General features: G+C 45.1%; 1 protein-coding gene across 17 annotated transcripts in view; it reads left to right on the top strand.

The window, feature by feature from the left end:
- LOC140354724 (NACHT, LRR and PYD domains-containing protein 3-like) overlaps positions 1-20,796 on the top strand; it is a 334,575-nt gene that overhangs the window by 178,417 nt on the left and 135,362 nt on the right. For 6 of the 17 annotated variants that reach the window (XM_072439920.1, XM_072439931.1, XM_072439933.1 and 3 more), the window contains exons 3-6: positions 7,351-7,485; positions 7,554-7,670; positions 7,876-7,930; positions 7,990-8,182. In XM_072439920.1, the coding sequence (XP_072296021.1) occupies positions 7,351-7,485; positions 7,554-7,670; positions 7,876-7,930; positions 7,990-8,182 (500 nt within the window). The other 11 variants (XM_072439935.1, XM_072439926.1, XM_072439921.1 and 8 more) reach the window with 11 other exon arrangements.

A 20,796-nucleotide genomic window follows, 5' to 3' on the forward strand; every position in this document is an offset into this window, starting at 1 on the left:
GTTTCAAACCCAATCTCTCACACCTGCTCATGTGGTGCTTTACAAACATTGTGTATTAGTTTGTTCTAGCAAGTCTATATGTGTATTAAAAAATCAAAATGATTCTAAACCTTCCCCTTGGTTATAAGGCACATCATTTTATCAACCCTTTTTTCCCCTTGTTGCTTACTTTCCTGTCTTTTCTTTGTCACGTATCTTCCTCTCTGTCTTCCCCTCTCTGTCTCTCTGTCTTCCTCTCTGTCTTCCCCTCTGTCTTCCTCTCGTAACGGAGGAAACACCAATTTCCAAATTTCTAAACCTGCTATTCCTTCTCTCTTTCACTTACTCTTTACCTTCACTTGTAACCTGCTTTTACTTTCTCATTGCTGCTGATATAACTATCAGACGCTGCATCCCCTGGGATTCCACTGTTCTTCACTCCTCCTGTTTAGTTCCTGTTATCACTGGTTTAATACTTCTATAGCGTCTAAATTTAGATGATATTGTCTAATTCAAATCTATTCAATTCTTGATTGAATCTCAACAATCCTTCAGGTATTTACTTTAGAATGTCAAATTCTTTCCCTGTTAATGTTAACTCTTCTTATTACTCATCAGTCAACCCCCCTGAGGTGTTGCCGTTGGTGTCCCTGTGATCCGTAAAGATAACAACATCTGCTCCATCCTGAGTCCTCTCCCCAAATTATTTCCCAGTCAATAGCCCCTTATCTCTGACTATCTTTTATGGTGTCCTGTTGTCACCCCACTTGGTGTCGTTTGCCTTTAGTTAATGACACACAGTCATGTCTTTCCAAGGAGGACATCCGCACGTCACTATTTAACTTATTCCCTCACTTACGTCTACATCGCAATACGAGGTTTCCTCATGATAATACAAATAAATAAGTTACTGATATAACTTTTACTATCACTTTACTTACTGCCCGTTCTACTCCTATGTCCAAAAACATCAGTAGTCACTAATTTACCCATATTATCACTTCCAGGCCTGTGCCTGCATTTGATTCTAAATTCAAAAACATTTCTGTCTTTTCGTCACGTCCTTTCAGCTCGTCATTTTAAGTCCAAAAAGATCATTTTCGTCAAGTCCAAAAATAAAACAAACCAAAAATAAAACAAACGTAGCTTTGTTCTGTGCACACACAAAACACGACTTTTGTATTCTATGTCGGGGACAGGAAGTGTCCTGTCTGTGATCACATTCCCCAAAATATTGGCCATCTATAAAAATCTGAATTAATCTTCATCTCTTATCAAATTTAATAAAATCTTTATAATTGATTGTTGTCAATCAAACAAAAACCCTAAATTTGTTCTACAGAGCTCTCAATACCAAAATTTAAAACCATCTGGGTTTAGTTCCTAATTCATTCATTCAGAGCGTCCTCTGAGTGCTTTCTTCTCCCCTTCTGCTGTCTTGTTGACTTTCCTTATCTCCCCCTCTCTGCCACGTCATCTGAGCATACTGGAAGTCTCCCTCCAAAATCCTCTTATGACTTTTCCTTTTACAGTTTGGGGTGATAATTCTGGCATTATGTGGTCTCGGTCGTCTGAGAGAAATGCTACTTGCTTTACAGTCACGGTCAATGTCAAGCTTCTAGAGAAAATTCCTTATTAGATTCCTCCGGACATAAACGTGGTGTTTAAGATTCACCCGTGACTGCAAATTTTAGATCTCTCAGAATAACGCCTTGTGACCCTTGTATGATTGATTGTGATTCACACTTGTTAGTTAATCACTTATTAATCCTCATTCACACATTCACACTTCTCTCTTACTTACTTCGCTCGTGCTCAGCGCTTACATTCACTCATCTTTATGTCAGTAACAACTCGGCATAAGGCATCATAACTTTCTTTCCTGTGAGAAACTTAACTCGTGGTGAGCAATTTAACTCCTTTATGTGAGAAACCCATCTACACAAAGCCAACCAATATTTTTCAGAAATATTAAACTAACGCTCGAAAGCTAACCAATATTTTTCAGAAATATCAAAAACTAATGCTCCAAAGCCAACAATATTTTTCAGAAATATCAAAAACTAATGCTCGAAAGCCAACAATATTTTTCAGGAATATCAAACTAATGCTCGAAAGCTAACAATATTTTTCAGAAATATCAAAAACTAATGCTCCAAAGCCAACAATATTTTTCAGAAATATCAAACTAATGCTCGAAAGCTAACAATATTTTTCAGAAATATCAAAAACTAATGCTCGAAAGCCAACAATATTTTTCAGAAATATCAAACTAATCCTTGAAAGCTAACAATATTTTTCAGAAATATCAAAAACTAATGCATAAAACGTTCTATGGCTAACTCTTTCACACACAAAGTTTTGTCTGACCTTCTTCGTCGCCTGTGTTCTCCTGCTGCTTCGAAACGACGCGCTCTCCTCGCGGAGAATGAGGTGCGATGGGCGGCCACGGGAAAAGTGGACTTCTTTCTGCTGTGCACACAGACTTTCACAGATTCACCCGTCAATCTCCACGAAGGGCAGCTGGTCGTCCGGCTCGATAGGACCAGAAAATGTCATGGAATCAGACAATACACCGATGCTATTCCGTAACACATCGAGAACACAATTCAACTTAGAATATGAAACGACACAGAAACATCAGACATTTGTATGGCAAGCTTGGGAGAAAACGCCGGGACTGATCACTGATCATGCAGGCTGCGTACCACAGCCTGCGTGATCCTCTTGCGTCTCACCTCGTTTTTTCCCATGCTGGTTGGTTTTATTAGATATTCTGGAATAGGCGGGTCACATTTCTCATTGGTCAGCTTCACATCAAGGCACTTGTTTTACAGCTGGTATTTTTCCTAGAGATCAAGCCTTGGGTAAACATTATCCAAACTCCTCTGGGCTGTCACACCCCCTCCTGGGGTAAACATCCTTTGGCCCATCTTTACGACCCCTTCACAAATGCAGTTTGTCACACACCCGTTCTTCTCTTAGACTAATGATGCAGATAAAATATCACTATTATGCAGATAAAATACATCACAGAAATATAATCATATATTCACATTTTATCACACCATTTCAGGGCTCAGATTAAGGATTTTCACTTGTATAGCGGCGCTGCTAAACAATCCGTTTAATTTTTCAAATTTGTATAGCAATTTGATAATTGCATAGCAAAACACGAAAGTGACTAGGGTAGATTATTTATTTCAAATGTATTTGTAAACATTCTATTTAAAAAAAAAAAAACTACTAACAAATGAACTTTGAAACACTTTTAAAAAATGTTTTTGATGATGACTATTTGCAGAAGTCTCATTTACATATTAATTGTCTTTACACTCACAAATATATGTATCAAGCTTTTGATGGAAAACAAAGGATGCTGTGGCGTCCATCATGGTGTATTTATTGTGTTATTCAAATTGTACCGCTCTATTTGACGTTCCATTACAGCTATAAAACGTTTCCATTTTTCGTTTTGCTATTTGATGACGGTCTCTAAGTACTTCGTCTCGGCTCCGGCTGCACATTTGATGATGGTCCCTAAGCACTCATCTCGCCTCGGCTCTGCACATTCAGAGCAGTGTGATTCGCTGCGCCCAAAATACGCATCTGATTTTTAAAAACAAGGTTGTAGTCACTTGGCAGTGTAAATATGAGCATTTTGGCAAGTGTATGATCTGCAAAGACTTTTGCGTTTAGGAGCTATTGACCTTGGAAGTCCGAATCTGTGACACTAACTTTACCACACGTGGCTCCCCCCCCTTTCACACTCGCGATCTGAGACAGCAGCGGGACTCGTCATGTCAACACAGAGTCCTACATGTGTCATGCCGTTATTGACGATCGATTGACGAGTGATCTGTACTTTTAGGCGCTTTGGTTATACAATTGAACACTCATTTTTGTATCGCAAAAGCTGCGATAGAAAAGCACTTTTTTCTTAAGAATGCATCGCATTTGAGAGAAATTGCATTCCATTTTGCGATGCGATACCGCTTATTCTGAACCCTGCTTTTAAATAGGCTTTAGTAATAATCATAAGATAATTTAATATATATTAACTCTACACACTCAGAAAAACACATTTACCTAACACATGTTTACAGATTAAAATGTATATGATCTGGTAATAATACGTAATAAATGTAATGATAATCACAATGTTATTGTTACGGAAAAAGGTGGCTTGCCCTCTCCAGGTGGGTGTGGAGTCCTTGCCCCAAGTGGAGGAGTTCAAGTATCTCGGGGTCTTGTTCATGAGTGAGGGAAGGATTGGGATTGACAGTTGGATCGGTGCAGCGGCTGCAGTGATGCAGTCACTGCACCGGACTGTTGTGGTGAAGGAGTCTTTCATTATTATGTATTTATGTATTTATGTAATTATGTATTTATGTATTTATGTAATTATGTATTTATGTATTTATGTATTTACGTATTTACGTATTTACGTATTTACGTATTTATTTATTGGCTTACTTACCTAAACTAAATTTGCTCAACTAACTAGTTCATGGGTCTCTAAATGTTTTTTTTTTCTTCAGGAAAAAACTGGAAAAACCTGGATCTAAAACTAAAAGAAAATCCAGACCTGGTCCTGGTCCTGGTCCTGGTCCTGGTCCTGGTCCCAGCTGTGAGTCTCTGAAGAGCGACAGGTCCAAAAGACTGATAATCGAATTTAAAAGGTGTGTTTAGCTCTTGTGTCCCTGCTCCGCTGTAACGGGCCCTGAATAGAGCCTCTGTTTTACTGCAGGGACTCAGAAGCCCCTGGTCCTGGTCCTGGTCCCGGTCCTGCTCCCAGCTGTGAGTCTCTGAAGAGCGACATGTCCAAAGATGAGATGATCCACTTTAAAAGGTGTGTTTAGTAGTTGTGTCTCTGCTCCGCTGTAGTGGGCCCTGAATAGAGCCTCTGCTCCGCTGTAGCGGGCCCTGAATAGAGCCTCTGCTCCGCTGTAGCGGGTCCTGAATAGAGCCTCTGCTCCGCTGTAGCGGGCCCTGAATAGAGCCTCTGTTTCACTGCAGGTTTGTTCTCTTCAGTAACAGTTTGTGATGTGAGCCGCTGTGGTGAAGGAGTTTGGCTCTGAAGATTGTGCTCTTTCTGGAACTGTTGACATACTTCATTCATTCATTCATTCATTTTCTACCACTTGTTCCCAGGCTTTTAGCTAGAGGGCCGTCTTCCCGTCTTTTGGACGGGGTATCTCGACATGTGGACGGACATTTTTGAGGGCAAGGACGGTGTAATTTTTATTAATACATTTTAGAAAAGTTTTTAAATCAGGCCGGGAAGCATTTGACGATAGTCCGCTGTGGTCCGCGCCATGACAGTTAACTGTTTACAAGTGAAAGCGCGCTGATTGGCCGAAAAAAGTTTGTGTGCTTGGCTCTGATTGGCTGCAGAGCCGTGGTCTGGAAAATGCCAAACCTCCACGGCCAAATACTACGTAAAATACGGCGCGATACGCCACTCCTAAGTGGCAGAGTGTGATCTGCACGGCCGAGAGGCGCAGGCGGCGCGAGAGTATGGAAAGTCAATATGATACGAGAGGCGTGCGGACGCCGCTCTAGATCGCCTCCGCGTTAAAAGCGCCGATTTATTTAGTAAAAGCGTCAAAAGAAGGTCGTGAAACACATATTGGCTTTTAAGCCCCCGGTTGGACGGGGTGTTTTCAAATCCTAGCTAAAAGCCTGCTTGTTCCCGTTCGGGGAACACAGTGAGAACATGCAGACTCCCCCCAGAGAGATCATGTGACGTTGGTCTGGCCCAGGAATCAAACCCATGATCTCATTCTTGGTAGGCAAGAGCACTAACCGTCTAATGAGGCCCAATTCTCATTTGTTCCTTTTAGTTCTTCCTTTTGTCTTAAAACTGACGTCTACATTTTTTACTTCTTTTTTCATTTACAACAAGCTAAGAAGTGTGTGGTGTTATAATTAAATCCATTTCAGGGCTCAGATTAAGGATTTTCACTTGTATAGCGGTGCTGCTAAACGATCCGTTTATTTTTTCAAATTTGTATAGCAATTTGATAATTGCATAGCAAAACACGAAAGTGACTAACAATCAATAGTTTCCATTGATGTAACAAGATTATTTATTTCAAATGTATTTGTAAACATTCTATTTTTTAAAAAAACCACTAATAAATGAACTTTTAAACACTTTTTAAAAAAAAATTGATGATGACTATTTGCAGAAGTCTCATTTACATATTAATTGTCTTTACACTCACAAATATATGTATCAAGCTTTTGATGGAAAACAAAGGATGCTGTGGCGTCCATCATGGTGTAGTTATTGTGTTATTCAAATTGTACCGCTCTATTTGACGTTCTATTCCAGCTATAAAACGTTTCCATTTTTCGTTTTGCTATTTAATGACGGTCTAAGTACTTCGTCTCGGCTCCGGCTGCACATTTGATGATGGTCCCTAAGCACTCATCTCGCCTCGGCTCTGCACATTCAGAGCAGTGTGATTCGCTGCGCCCAAAATACGCATCTGATTTTTAAAGACGAGGTTGTAGTCACTTGGCAGTGTAAATATGAGCATTTTGGCAGGTGTATGATCTGCAAAGATTTTTGAGTTTAGGAGCTATTGACCTTGGAAGTCCGAATCTTTGACACTAACTTTACCGCACGTGGCTCCTCCCCCTTTCACACTCGCGATCTGAGACAGCAGCGGAACTCGTCATGTCAACACAGAGTCCTACATGTGTCATGCCTTTATTGACGATCGATTGACGAGTGATCTGTACTTTTAGGCGCTTTGGTTATACAATTGAACACGCATTTTTGTATCGCAAAAGTTGCCATACAAAAGCACTTTTTTCTTAAGAATGCATCGCATTTGAGAGAAATTGCGTTGCATTTTGCGATGCGATACCGCTTATTCTGAACCCTGCTTTTAAATAGGCTTTAGTAATAATCATAAGATAATTTAATATATATTAACACTACACACTCAGAAGAACACATTTACCTAACACATGTTTACAGATTAAAATGTATATGATCTGGTAATAATACGTAATAAATGTAATGTAAATGTAATCACAATGTTATTGTTACGGAAAAAGGTAGCTTGCCCTCTCCAGGTGGGTGTGGAGTCCTTGCCCCAAGTGGAGGAGTTCAAGTATCTCAGGGTCTTGTTCATGAGTGAGGGAAGGATTGGGATTGACAGTTGGATCGGTGCAGCGGCTGCAGTGATGCAGTCGCTGCACCGGACTGTTGTGGTGAAGGAGTCATTCATTATTATGTATTTATGTATTTACGTATTTATTTATTTGCTTACTTACCAATATACCAACCAACCAACTAACTAACTAAATTTGCTCAACTAGTTCATGGGTCTCTAAATGTTTTTTTATCTTCAGGAGAAAACTGGAAAAACCTGGATCTAAAACTAAAAGAAAATCCAGACCTGGTCCTGGTCCTGGTCCTGGTCCTGGTCCCAGCTGTGAGTCTCTGAAGAGCGACAGGTCCAAAAGACTGATAATCGAATTTAAAAGGTGTGTTTAGTAGTTGTGGCTCTGCTCCGCTGTAACGTGCCCTGAATAGAGCCTCTGTTTTACTGCAGGGACTCAGAAGCCCCTGGTCCTGGTCCTGGTCCTGGTCTGAGCTGTGAGTCCATGCAGAGTGACCGCTCTAAAGACTGGGGCAGTGGATTTAAGGAGGCTCCATCTGAAGACACAGGGTAAGTCCACAGTGACACTGTGTGAGAGTAGGACAGGGCTGAAGAAGGAGGGCGAGGCAAGAACAAGGCAAGATCAGCAGCAAACTGTAGGAAGACAATCTAGTCTGTTTGCAACCACTAAAACAAGACTGTGGGATTAATGACAGAATGAAGTTATCATTTCCTTTTGATTCCTGTGCGCTCAAAGGTGTAACTCTGTCCCCAGAGCGGAGTGGAGCCCGGAGCGCCTCAGAGTAGAGCCGCTGCTCCACGTCTTCACGGTCTGTACACAAACACTGTCTCTGTGTGTTCTTTTGCTCTGACTGAGTTTGTGTTCCAGCGGCTGGAGGAGCAGGTCCTGAGCTTTGTCAAAGAGCAGCTGAAGAGGTTCCACAGGGTCTTGGCCTCAGATTACCCAGAATGCTTAGAGAGTGAGGGGGAGGAGCAGAGCAGCAGAGAGGCCGTCCGTACCATCGCACTGGACTTCCTGAAGAGGATGAAACAGGAGGATGTGGCCGAGCGTCTGTCCAGCAGTAAGAACTCTGTCTAAACAAGGTGTTTTTCCACAGCCTCTGCCCTCGTCCCAGAGCGAGCGATGTGTCCATATGAGACTGAATCATGACCTGCTCCTGATTATCTGCTCAGGATGGAACACACGTGATTTACACATGAAAACACTCATCCAAGAAACTTCTTCAGTTCCTCTTCCATTGCAAATGATGAGAGGGAAAAGTTAACAAAATGTCTTAAAACAGTGGAATAGAAATATTTTGAAATAGAAAACATTTTCTAATTAAGTAGAAATATAATAAAGACTAGTTAAAAGCTGAACTTTGTTTGTAGTACTAGAAACACTCCTCACTTCCTGTGTCCTTTAGGTTTTACTATGAGGTACTGGAATTGATAGATAAATGCAATAATGTTAAGCTTTTTCTCAAATCGAAGTACAAAACCTAAACTAGATAATGTGCAATAGCTGAAGCCATTGAGAGTGTCTCTATTCTTGCGTAAAAGTACTAAATGTGTGTGATAAAGACTTTATTCTTGTTGGCTCGAGCCATGGAATGGAATGTTCATTCCATGGAATGCTCGAGTCTATTGTTCTTGCCCTGGTTTCTTATTCCTATTATTCCTATTCTTCATGTTCATACTCGGTTTTTTGACCCCCTGAACATCGATGAAAGTCACACATGGGGACATAGCCTGAACTCGAATAAAATGGAGCTTGCTGCGTGGATCCACACGGCCCGGCGCCACGCCCCCAGGGGAAAAACAATAGACTCGAGCCTAACAAGAATAAAGTCTTTACTACACACACGTAGTACTTTTACTACCATTGGCTTACCAATGGCTTCAGCTGAAAATACTTTATTCTTTAGACTTTAATCTTTAAAGTCTCTTCAGCTCCTGTACTAGTTTGTTCAAGCTGAAGTTGTGTAATGTAGTTTAGTCGTTGTTGTTGTTGTTGTTGTTGTTGTTGTTGTTTTATGGCGGTTGGCATCCGAGTGTTGCATTACCGCCAGACTTTATTCCTTAGACTTTGTCGTAGTCATAAAAGTTCTTCTTCCAGTGCATTGACTTCCAGTGCTTTGACAAAGCCCAAGAGGTCATGAGATGTCTTTGTTATTGTATCCTATAGAAGTTCTTCTTCCCCTCAGACTTTGTTGTAGCCCTTGTTGTTGTTGTTGTTTTATGGCGGCTGGTATCCAAGTGTTCCCGCCCATTATTCCGAAACCACAATGCCAACCCGGCCCTTTCTCTATCATAAGCCTCACAGCGAATCAGCACATGCTCGTCAGTCTCTGGCACCCGACAGTGACCACACAGACCGGTCGGATGTTTGCCGACTCTAACTCTATAACTCTAGTTATAGAGTAGTTGTTGTTGTTGTTGTTTTATGGCGGTTGGCATCCAATTGTTGCATTACCGCCAGACTTTATTCCTCAGACTTTTCGTAGTCCTCAGACTGTCGTAGTCCGTAAAAGTACTCCTTCCATTGCTTTGGTGTTACAAAGCCCATGAGGTCATGATATGTCTTTGTGACTAGAATAGTTGTTGTTGTTGTTGTTGTTGTTGTTGTTGTTGTTGTTGTTGTTTTATGGCGGTTGGCATCCGAGTGTTGCATTACCGCCAGACTTTATTCCTCAGACGTTTCGTAGTCCTCAGACTCTGTCGTAGTCCGTAAAAGTACTCCTCCCATCGCTTTGGCGTTACAAAGCCCATGAGGTCATGATGTGTTTTTGTGACTAGAATAGTTGTTGTGTTGTTGTTGTTGTTGTTGTTGTTGTTGTTTTATGGCGGTTGGCATCCGAGTGTTGCATTACCGCCAGACTTTATTCCTCAGACGTTTCGTTGTTGTTTCAGAGACCGACCGGCTTTATTCCAGGGAGACTCTTCTTCATCTTCCTCTCCTTCTTTGACGTTCGTTGCTTCCACCGTACAGCTTTATTCTTTAGGCTTCATTCTATAGGCTTTAATATTTCCACTGATGTCGCTGCTTGGTAGTCGTGCGTCTACGAGACTGGACGAGGACAGGATAACACCCCCACCCCCATCTCGTCACTCTGATCACTCTGACTCCCCAAAAGCAGACCCCCATCACTCCGACTCCCATTTAGCGCCTTTAGCCTGTTTCCTATATCTGCCCAATCAAGCTCCTTTGTTCCAAGGAATCTCCCTGCAGCTTTAGCAATGATCCTGATCCTTTCAGTTCTGCTTTGAGTCTGAGCAGCACAGTTTACAACATCCACCATAAAGAGTACAAAATCCTCTATCCACAACCAGGGTATTCTCATTAAGAACCTGGAACCTGCACACTTGGGACCTCCACTCTTGAAACCTTCACACTTCTTGGGAGCCACGCTGGCCTTTCTCATTTCGCCCTGGCTGGCTTTGATGTTCGGTTGTTGTTGTTGTTGTTGTTGTTTTATGGCGGTTGGCATCCGAGTGTTGCATTACCGCCAGACTTTATTCCTCAGACTTTTCGTAGTCCTCAGACTCTGTCGTAGTCCGTAAAAGTACTCCTTCCATTGCTTTGTTGTTGTTGTTGTTGTTTTATGGCGGTTGGCATCCGAGTGTTGCATTACCGCCAGACTTTAATCCTCAGACGTTTCGTAGTCCTCAGACTCTGTCGTAGTCCGTAAAAGTACTCCTCCCATTGCTTTGGCGTACAAAGCCCATGAGGTCATGATGTGTTTTTGTGACTAGAATAGTTGTTGTGTCAGAGACCAACCGGCTTTATTCCAGGGAGACTCTTCTTCACCTTCCTCGCCCTCTTTGACATTCGGTTAGAAGTCCTTCTTCCATCACTTTGGCGTTTCTAGGCCCACGAAGTCCAAGCGCGTTGGAACATCCTCTTGCTCCTCATCCTCGGCTCAGTCTCCAACACCCCCCACCTCTATAAACGTTTACCCAGCCCTGTGCTACATAAGTAAGCAACCACAGCCTGACACAAACCCTGTGACTGGATCGCCAGAACGTTCCGCAGATTGAACTCCCGCCCATTATTCCGAAACCACAAGGCCAACCCGGCCCTTTCCCTATCATAAGCCTCACAGCAAATCAGCACATGCTCGACAGTCTCTGGCACCCGACAGTGACCACACAGACCGGTCGGATGTTTGCCTATCCTACTCAGTGACCAATTGAGCCCAGTATGGCCAATCCTCATGCGGGCGAAGGCCCTTTCCTCCCACGCGTTCCTGCCCATAGACCCGCAAGGACCCACACTACCCTGTATGTGATAGAGATGCCGTCCAGTAACACAGTGGCTCCAAAATTCCTGCCAAAGGCCGACCACATGACTCTTGATAACGGGCTTGATTTCAGACTTGCCCAACTCAACCGCTACATCAATTGATGGCCGCCGAAGGGAACGTTTAGCCAGTGCATCAGCCATTTCGTTACCATCCACCCCCACATGCGCAGGGACCCAAATGAAGGAAACCCTCACATCCTTCCTGGACAGGGAGAGCATCAGACAGAAGATGCCATTCAACACATCCTGTCTGCAATCCGATTTCCCAGATTTAATGCTTTGCAATGCAGAAAGGCTGTCAGAGGCCACCACAATGCCGCAACACTGCAAAGCAGATTCCGCCCATTCCAACGCCAACCGTATCGCTATGAGTTCCGACGTGAAAACAGAAAGGCGATCTGTCAACCTCTTCTTGACCGCTAGCCCCAGGTCAGGCACAAAATAAGCGGCGCCAGTACGCCCACTCTCAGGATCCCTAGACCCGTCGGTATAAATAAACACATCACCTGAGTGCTTATCGATGATCGCTTGAACGGCAAACTGCGGTGCCCTCCCAGCGACTCCTCTAAGCTTGCCATGCAAGCTAACATCAACAGGAGCCGGGACAAACTTCCACGGAGCTATAGCAGACAAAGCCACCGACGGGCTCACACGCAGATCACCAACCCCCGCAAGCCGCGCCTTCGCATTTCCTACCTGGCTGAAAACCATACCGCCAGCCTCACTCTGCCCCCCATCAACCCTGAGAAAGTCCCTCACCGGGTGAGAGCTCGTATGACCTTGCACATTCACCCAGTAAGCCAACAGAAGTTCTAGCCTCCGGAGCCGTAACGGCAATTCCCCCAACTCAACCTGCAGCGCCGAGACAGGGGAGGTCCTAAAAGCCCTACAGCAGATGCGCAAGGCCTGGGCTTGCTCCACATCAAGCTTCTTTAAGTTAGTCTCAGCCGCAGACATGTAGGCTATACAGCCATAATCAATAGCCGCCCTCATGACGGCCCGATAAATACCCAGGAGCGACCTTCTGCTGGCCCCCCAGTCCTGGCCGGATAGACAACGAAGCAAGTTATTCACCCTTTTGCATTTACCACTGACCTCATCAATGTGCTGACGCCAACTAAGCCTCTCGTCAAAGGTGACCCCCAAGAACCTCACCTCCCTGACCTGTTCAAGCACCTGCCCATGCAGTCGAAGGGAGACGTCCCTATGCCCATTGAAGAAACAGATCACTTGAGACTTCCGTACGGACAGTTTAAACCCCCACTTCAGGGTCCACTGCTCCACCTGCTGTATTGCCCTTTGCAGTTTCGCCTCGTAAAACCGGAGATTCCTCCCTCTCACCCATAGAGCACCATCATCAGCATAAAGGCTCCTCCCAACAGACCCATCCACGTCGTCAAAGATGTTCTTAATCATGACATTGAACAAGATAGGGCTACACACACTCCCCTGCGGGATCCCATTCTCTACCTCATAGACCCCAGAGTAAGCAGCGCCCACTCTGGTTTGGATACGCCGGCCAGACAGAAAGCTCCGGACCCAGTTAAACAGTTTACCCTTCACACCACACTTCCGCAGCTTAATGAGGAGCCCATCCTTCCAAACCATATCGTACGCCTTCTCCACATCAAAGAGCACCGCAATAACCTTTTCTTTCTGAGCCCTGGCCAGCTGGATATCAGATTCCAAACACAACACGGAATCCATGGTGTTCCTGCCCCTACGGAAACCACTCTGGTGCGCAGGAAGCAAACCCCGACTCTCCAAGAAGTAATCCAACCGCTCGGTAACCATGCGCTCCATCGTTTTCCCGAGCTGCGACGTCAAGGCAATCGGCCTATAACTTGAAGGGTCAGACGCTGGCCTACCCGGCTTCAGAACCGGCACCACCGTAGACTGTTTCCACGCAGATGGAACACAACCTGAATCCCAAACACGGTTGAAAAGACCCAGGACTAGCCCAAGCGTGTCATCAGTCAAATGAGAGAGCATGTCATAGCACACCTCATCTCTACCCGGGGCTGTCTGTTTCGCCTTAGAAAGTGCTCTCCTTAGCTCAAACAAACTAAACGGAAGGTCAAGGTCATCTTGAGTCGAAGGCTGGTGCCCAATCAGCTCAGAATTCTGGGCCAAAGTACTCTCCCTGTAGTGCCTTTCCGCAGGTGAGAGATTGTCAGAGCTGTGCACCGACACAAAGGTGCTGGCCAACAGTTCAGCTTTGTCAACGTCGCTGACTGCTTCAACACCATTCAGTATTAGGACCGGGGTCCCATGACGGCGCTCAACCCCATGCATCCGCTTAATCATCCCCCAAACATCCCCGAGACGCGTTTCTCTCCCAATTTTGGAACAATACCGCCTCCAATAGGCACTCTTGGCCGTTCTCACAGTTTTCCGCACAACAGCGCGGGCCCTCTTGTAGTCAATGAGGGCACCCTCAGTGTGGGCAACCCTTAGCCGGCGAAACGCCGCATTTCTCGCCCTAACAGCATGACCACATGCTTCAGTCCACCACGGCACCCGCTTCCTATGTCCACTACCACCACTCTTAGGAATCGTGCCTACCGCTGACTGCGTGATGAGCGAGACAATTGCACTATTGAGATCATCCACCTGAGTCAATCCTCCTTCCTGCAGAACCCTAGAACCATCATCAGCTTTCCTCAGGAAAGCCCCCCAGTTCGCCCTTGCCAACTGCCACCTCTGGATCCTCGTCCCCCTGACCACACAGCTCCCAAAGCCAATCACGGTGCGGACTAGATAGTGATCGCTACCAAAAGAAAGATTACCAAGAACCTCCCAACTACAAACACCAGCTAACTCCTTGGACACAAGTGTAAGATCTATTGCACTTTCCGCACCGGTCCCCATATCATAGCGGGTCCCACCCCCATCATTCAGACAAACCAACTCCCTTTGATTGATAAAACCCTCTACCACCTGCCCATACCTATCGGTACCACTACCGCCCCACAAAGCGCTATGCGCATTAAAATCCCCACACCACACGGCCTTTCCCCGAACATCCTTACCGATACTATGCAAGGACTCTAACGTTAACTCACCACACGGATTATAAAGGTTAACCACAGTAACAGCTTCACCACCCAGCCAGACCCTCACCGCCAGGGCCTCCGGCGCTTTACTCACACTGACAACAACGTAATTTAGGTCATCTCGGACAAACACAGCCACACCTCCGCCTCTACCCTGCTCCCTATCATTCCTAACACACACATACCCTTGTATCCCAAAACCCCACCTAGGTCGTAACCAAGTCTCCTGCACGCACATAACGTGAGGCTTGTTCAACAAGGTAGAGACAAAATGCTTAAATTCCTGGCCATTAGCACGAAGACTACGCGCATTCCATTGCAAGACAACCACCGCCATTATGAGCCCCCGGAACCTGACGGCGCATCGGGAGCCCCCCCACTCCCACTGCCAGAATGGGGCAGGGCGCCCTCCCGCAGCGCATCCTCTATCTCCGTCCACTCGGGGCCCCCAGCTCCAAAGTACTTCCCTGCAGCCTTAGCGATGATCTTAGTCTTTTCGGATCTCTTCTTGGTTTGCCCAGTACAGTTAATCACTTCCACTATAAAGAGGAAGAAATCTTTCCTCTTCACAACCAGTACATCCTCCGCACCCACAGGGCCTCTGCCCGTGGAAGCCACACTCACAGGCATCCCAGTGAGGACCTCCCCCTGGCCGCGGGCAACGCTGCCCCCTCCCCTGTCGCCTAGGACACCAGCAGCACTGGCAGCCCCCACTGCATCCACCGTCACCTGACTACCAGACACCTTCTTGACCGCATCCGCATAGGATATGCCTTGAGAGGCCCTAACTTTTTGCACCTCAGCAGCCCTCTTGCTGAACACGCATCCCCCGTAGGCAGAGCTATGCTCTCCCCCACAGTTACAGCACTTGAGTTTTGCTCCGTCGTCACACTTCCCATACTCGTGGTCTCCTGCACATTTACCACACTTCTGCTTCCCTCTACAGACCGCTGCAATATGCCCAAAGCGCTGGCACTTGAAGCAACGCAGGGGCGGCAGAACATATGGGCGTACGCCATAGCGCATGTACCCAACGCACACCACACGAGGCAGGATCCCACCTTCAAATCTAATCATTATCGACAGGCTGTCACACCTTACCCCATCCCGGGTCATCTTCAACCGCCTAGCATCCACCACCTTAGCTCCAGTCAAATTCTCCTTTATGTCATCCACAGATGTAGAGTTGGGTGTGGGTTGAAGAATATGCCAAGGATGAGGTGTACGTGCTTTGAACTCATGGGCTTTGAAACGCCAAAGTAATGGAAGAAGAACTTCTAAAGAATTCTGGCAGTAATGTAACACTTGGATATCAGCTGCCATAAAACAACAACAACATGTAGTTTAGTTGTGTTAAGAAGTATAATGTGCAAAATTTGTGGAAGGGGTTCTGCATTTGTGTGAAAGTACTGCATGTGTGTAACACATGTGTGTCAGAGTACTACGTGTTGTTGAAAATGTTCAATATTTGTTAAAAAATATTAAGCCTTCCCGCCCGTCCATTTTTTCTGCTGCGTTTTGTGGCATACCAACGACACTCAGTAATTCACAGTTTGATTGCGTAATTTGCCACTCAAATAGTTGTTTGTCCTGACAAATTGCAAGATTATGCTGAATGCAGACCTGTTGTTGTTGTTGTTGTTGTTGTTTTATGGCGGTTTGCATCCAAGTGTTGCAGTACCGCCAGACTTTATTCTTTCTTTTATTGATGTTCGGCGCTTCCGCCGTACAGCTTTATTCTTTAGGCTTCATTCTTTAGGCTTTGATACTTCCACTGATGTCGATGCTTGGCATCTTTCAGAGTCCGACCGGCTTTATTCCAGGACTGACTCTCCTTCATCTTCCTCCGCTTCTTTGATGTTCGGTGCTTCCGCCGCACAGCTTTATTCTTTAGGCTCCTTTCTTTAGGCTTTGATATGTCCACTGATGCCGCTGCTTGGTAGCCGTGCATCTACGAGACTGGGCGAGGACAGGAGACCACCCCCACCCCTATTTCTTCACTCTGATCACTCTGGTTCCCCAAAAGTAGACCCCCATCACTTCGACTCCCATTCAGCGCCTTTAGCCTTTTCTATATCTGCCCAATCAAGCTCTTTTGTTCCAAGGAATCTTCCTGCAGCTTTAGCAATGATCCTGATCCTTTCAGTTCTGCTTTGAGTCTGAGCAGCACAGTTTATAACATCCACCATAAAGAGCACAAAATCCTCTCTGTCCACAACCAAGGTATTCTCAGTAATTCTGGAACCTGCACACTTGGGACCTCCAAACTTGAAACCTTCACACTTCTTGGGAGTCACGCTGGCTTCCCTCACCTCGCACTGGCTGGGAGCAGCGCTGGCTCCTCTCTCTGTATTTACTCTAACCTCGTTACTTGAAACTTTCTTGACCGCATCCGCATAGGAAATACCTTGAGAGACCTTAATCTTCTGCACCTCTGCATCTCTTTTGCTAAACTTGCATTCCCCGTAGGCAGAGCTATGTTCTTCCCCACAGTTACAGCATTTCAGTTTTGCTCCTACGTCACACTTCCCATACTCGTGATCTCCTGCACATTTACCACACCTTTGCTTCTCTCTGCAGACCGCTGCAATATGCTCAAAGCGCTGGCACTTAAAGCAACGCAGGGGCGGCAGAACATATGGCCTAACGCCATAGCACATGAACCCAATGAACACCTTACTAGGTAGGCACTTCCCTTCAAGTGTTAACATTACCGACAGGCTGTCACATCTTACCCCATACCGGGTCACCCTCAACCGCCTTGCGTCCACCACCTTAGCTCCAGTCAAATTCTCCTTTAATTCATCCACAGACGTCGTCATAGGGACGCCTATGATAACTCCTCTGACCGTGTTTCTTTCAGCAGCAGACACGAGAATGTCCTTTCCACCCAGACGTTTAGTTCCAATCGCCTTCCTTTGCTGAGCCGCATCCTTGCACACGACCAGCAGCGAGCCATCCCTAAGGACATTCGCTCGCTTAATCACTCCCACAGCTACAAGTAGGCTCTTTGACAATGCCACTGGATTCCACTCCTTAAAGGATGCCCTATCCTGTGCAAGCTTTATGATCACCTTACACTCTCTGCCCTCACCCCCGATATCAATAGTTTCAGCTTCATCCTGCTGCTCAGTCCCAGAGCCCTCGGGCGAGCTAAGGAACTTTTTACGTTTCCGGACACCAGCAGCCAGAAAAGGCTGCCCCTCCTCGCCGCCCAGAACGCCTTCGACCATCGATTCACTCTCCTCCGCCATCTCCCGTCTCTCCAGATTGTCCACAGCACAGATCCGACTCTTCTTTTTCTTTGTCCTCACCAGGCTGGCTAGGGACCCTGGAGCGTATGCCCCAAACATCCCAGCGCGCGTTAATGGTCCTGTATTTATACAATTCGTCTTCTTCTTTTTCTTTGCCTTTGGCATTAGTTGGTATCCCAATGGCGACTTTTCCTTAGACTTGTTGTATGGCGGCTGGTATCCAGGAGGAAAGATTGTTTAAGACCTGAGCAGGGAAAAAGTGAGAGCCTCGGTGACCCGGCTGCACCCCCTCCTTCCTGTAGAGACGCATTAGCGTTAGCATTGGCTTTAGCATTAGCATTAGCAATTTCCTTTTCAAATACTGAAAAAAAGAATGGTATGTAAAAATATCAAAAGCAATAGCCCCCCTAAGACGGTGAAAGCGATCGTAAAGAGGTATAACTTGTTGAAATCGATGATAATGAGTGATGATGAATCCTACATTCCTAAAACACAATAACACAGAGTGTTTGCTTTATGACATCATAAGCAGACGCTCAAAAATAGAACTTAATCTTGTGCTAGTGTGGGCTGACTAATCACTGTGGTGAGTCCAGTTAGAACTCAAATGAAGAATCGCTGTTTAATTGAGGGTAGTTTAAAGGTCCCATAAGGTCCCTGCTAGACTGTATGTATCAGGACCAAATCCAAAAGTGGAGTCATTTCTTTTCCCTGAACTTGCTCCTGGATGTGTCTCTACAGTGGGCTCAGCTCATGTGGTCTAGAGAGAGAACAATATGTGACTGACCGTGGCTAAACCAGTTACATGTCTACCCGGAGACATTTTGAGTTATTCACAGATTCTGAAAGTGTGAATTCAAAGCTTTCCAATGATGTCTCACTCATGTAGATCTGATAATATTTGAGTAAGTTGTGGTCATTTGAATGTATACAACTCTCAAACCCATTCACTGAGAAAACGGGGCTCAAAGTTTCTCACCGGAGTGAGCCCAGAGTCACAGGGGGGCTCATTTGCATCTCATTGAGATAAGCCCTCCCCCCTGTCACACTGACACCACCTTCCCCCTACAGCTGTCACTGAAGACTCAAGAGGAGTGTTGTTATTGATGGTAACTGGACTTGAATCAGAATTAGAAGTTACTATATTAAAATGGAAATACTTGGATTACAAAAAGGCCCTGAATAGAATCAAAGAATCAGAATAGGGTTCATTGCATTTGTCGATAAACATAATTCACAGGTGATTCAGTGCACCAACAATGGTGCACTGAATGATTCAACATAAACAACAAAAGATAAGATAAGATAGCCTTTAATGTTACAACGCAGTAGATACAGGGGGAAAGGACAGTAACTTATAGGAAGTTTAAAAAACACTCTTAATAGAAGAACTCTTATAAACAGATGCCAGGGCCAGGTATACGAACTGCAACGGGTCCATGGCTTTGAATATATGAGATATTAGATAATAGATATGATATGTACACCACCAGAGTCCAATTACATCAGAGATCACATCCTCATCCTCTTCTTTGTCTGTGCACTCTTCTGTGCTGTGACTCTCGGCTCTTGGCATCAAAGCTGTAAACAAATAACAGGACATTTAAGAAATGGCTAACTATTTCACATAAAACACTCATTAACTATTTATTTTTTTTAACACAATGTGAGAGTTTCAATATAAATACCTGAAGTGCTGATAACTCTTGATCTTTGGAAGCCGTCTGAAGAAGGGACTCAGATGCTTCTGCCAGTCGAAGTTCTTGACAAACACTTTGCTATCCGCCGTTCCAACAAGCTGTGGGATATTGAGGTGAGACTCAGGAGAGCTGTTTTCCACTACCTGATGACAAGGGCGACAGTGTAAAAAAATGAGAACAGAAGAAACATATCTTAAGCAGAGAGCAGCACTGAAGTTTTGCCAGGCTAATGTTTACACATTACAGTAGTCAAAAAATATAAACTAACCTCAGCGATGTCTTCCAAAATGTCAACCCTGGTCTTCATGTATGCTCGCTTGATAAGTCCAAAGCCGCAATCAGGGGAGAATTTGGTGTGGCCAGCAATGAGGAAGTGGATGTCCATTGTGTAGTGAAGCTTGGCCCCCGGCTGCAGAGGGTTGGACGGAAAGTGTATCTGTAGTAGACAGAGAGAGAGAGAGAAAGGAGATTAGATTAATACACATGACATTTGATTAAGACGTATATGTCTCTATAATTGCTATTCTGCATTTGCACTATTATTAGTACCTGCTGTGCAAAGTCAAAGCTGTAATGCATCCTGATGTCTTTGCTTGCTGGCGGTGAGGGTCCAAAGACAGCACATTAGATTCTGTTGTAGAGATCTGTGCGTGGCCTGCAGCTTCTGATGTGTGGGAGAAGCTGTTTCCAAAGTGATCTGAAGCTTGATGTACAAACTGCCGGCTCACCTTAAAAACAGATGTTGCTTATGGTTAATTATACTCTAATCATTAAAACATGAAAATCACCAAAATAATGTTTTACACTTACCACGCTCCTTAGCAGACTTCACGTAGAGACAGGTCATGTCAGTCAGAGTGTCTTTGCCAATTCTGAAAAGGGGAAAAAAAGGATTAGGGTTAACAGTAATATGGGAATAACACGCTTCACAGATAACAGTTCACATTGTGACGTGAACGGTGTATTTAAGATGCAAAACGCGGAGATATTGGGACATCTGCCCTCGGCTAGCGGGGCTAGCTAGCTCACTTGAGATAACACGGCTCGTAAAAGCAAAACACTTGCAGAACAGCACACCAAAACATAAACATACACTTGAGTTTAAAACCGGCGCACATTAAAGTGATTAAAAGCGGGTGTTTTAGTCGCAAAGCTTACCTGGTTCAGCCGTCCTGTTGTCTCTCCCAACACCGTGCACAGAGAGACACACAGGAAGCTGATAATGGCCAGGCAAGCGCGTGATTGGTTCGAGTGACGCAGTGCGTGCGTGACGTGCGACGTACGTAAGCCACGTGACCAGAAGTGGTATCGGGAGTTGTAGTTTTTTTCTCTTCCCACGCCAAAAAATAACCCGATAACATAGCAAAGTTTAGCTTACAA

Source organism: Eucyclogobius newberryi, unplaced genomic scaffold (assembly GCF_026437365.1).
Source record: "Eucyclogobius newberryi isolate DKJ021-1_F unplaced genomic scaffold, fEucNew1.0.hap1 SCAF_11, whole genome shotgun sequence".
NCBI classification, from domain to species: Eukaryota; Metazoa; Chordata; class Actinopteri; order Gobiiformes; family Gobiidae; genus Eucyclogobius; species Eucyclogobius newberryi.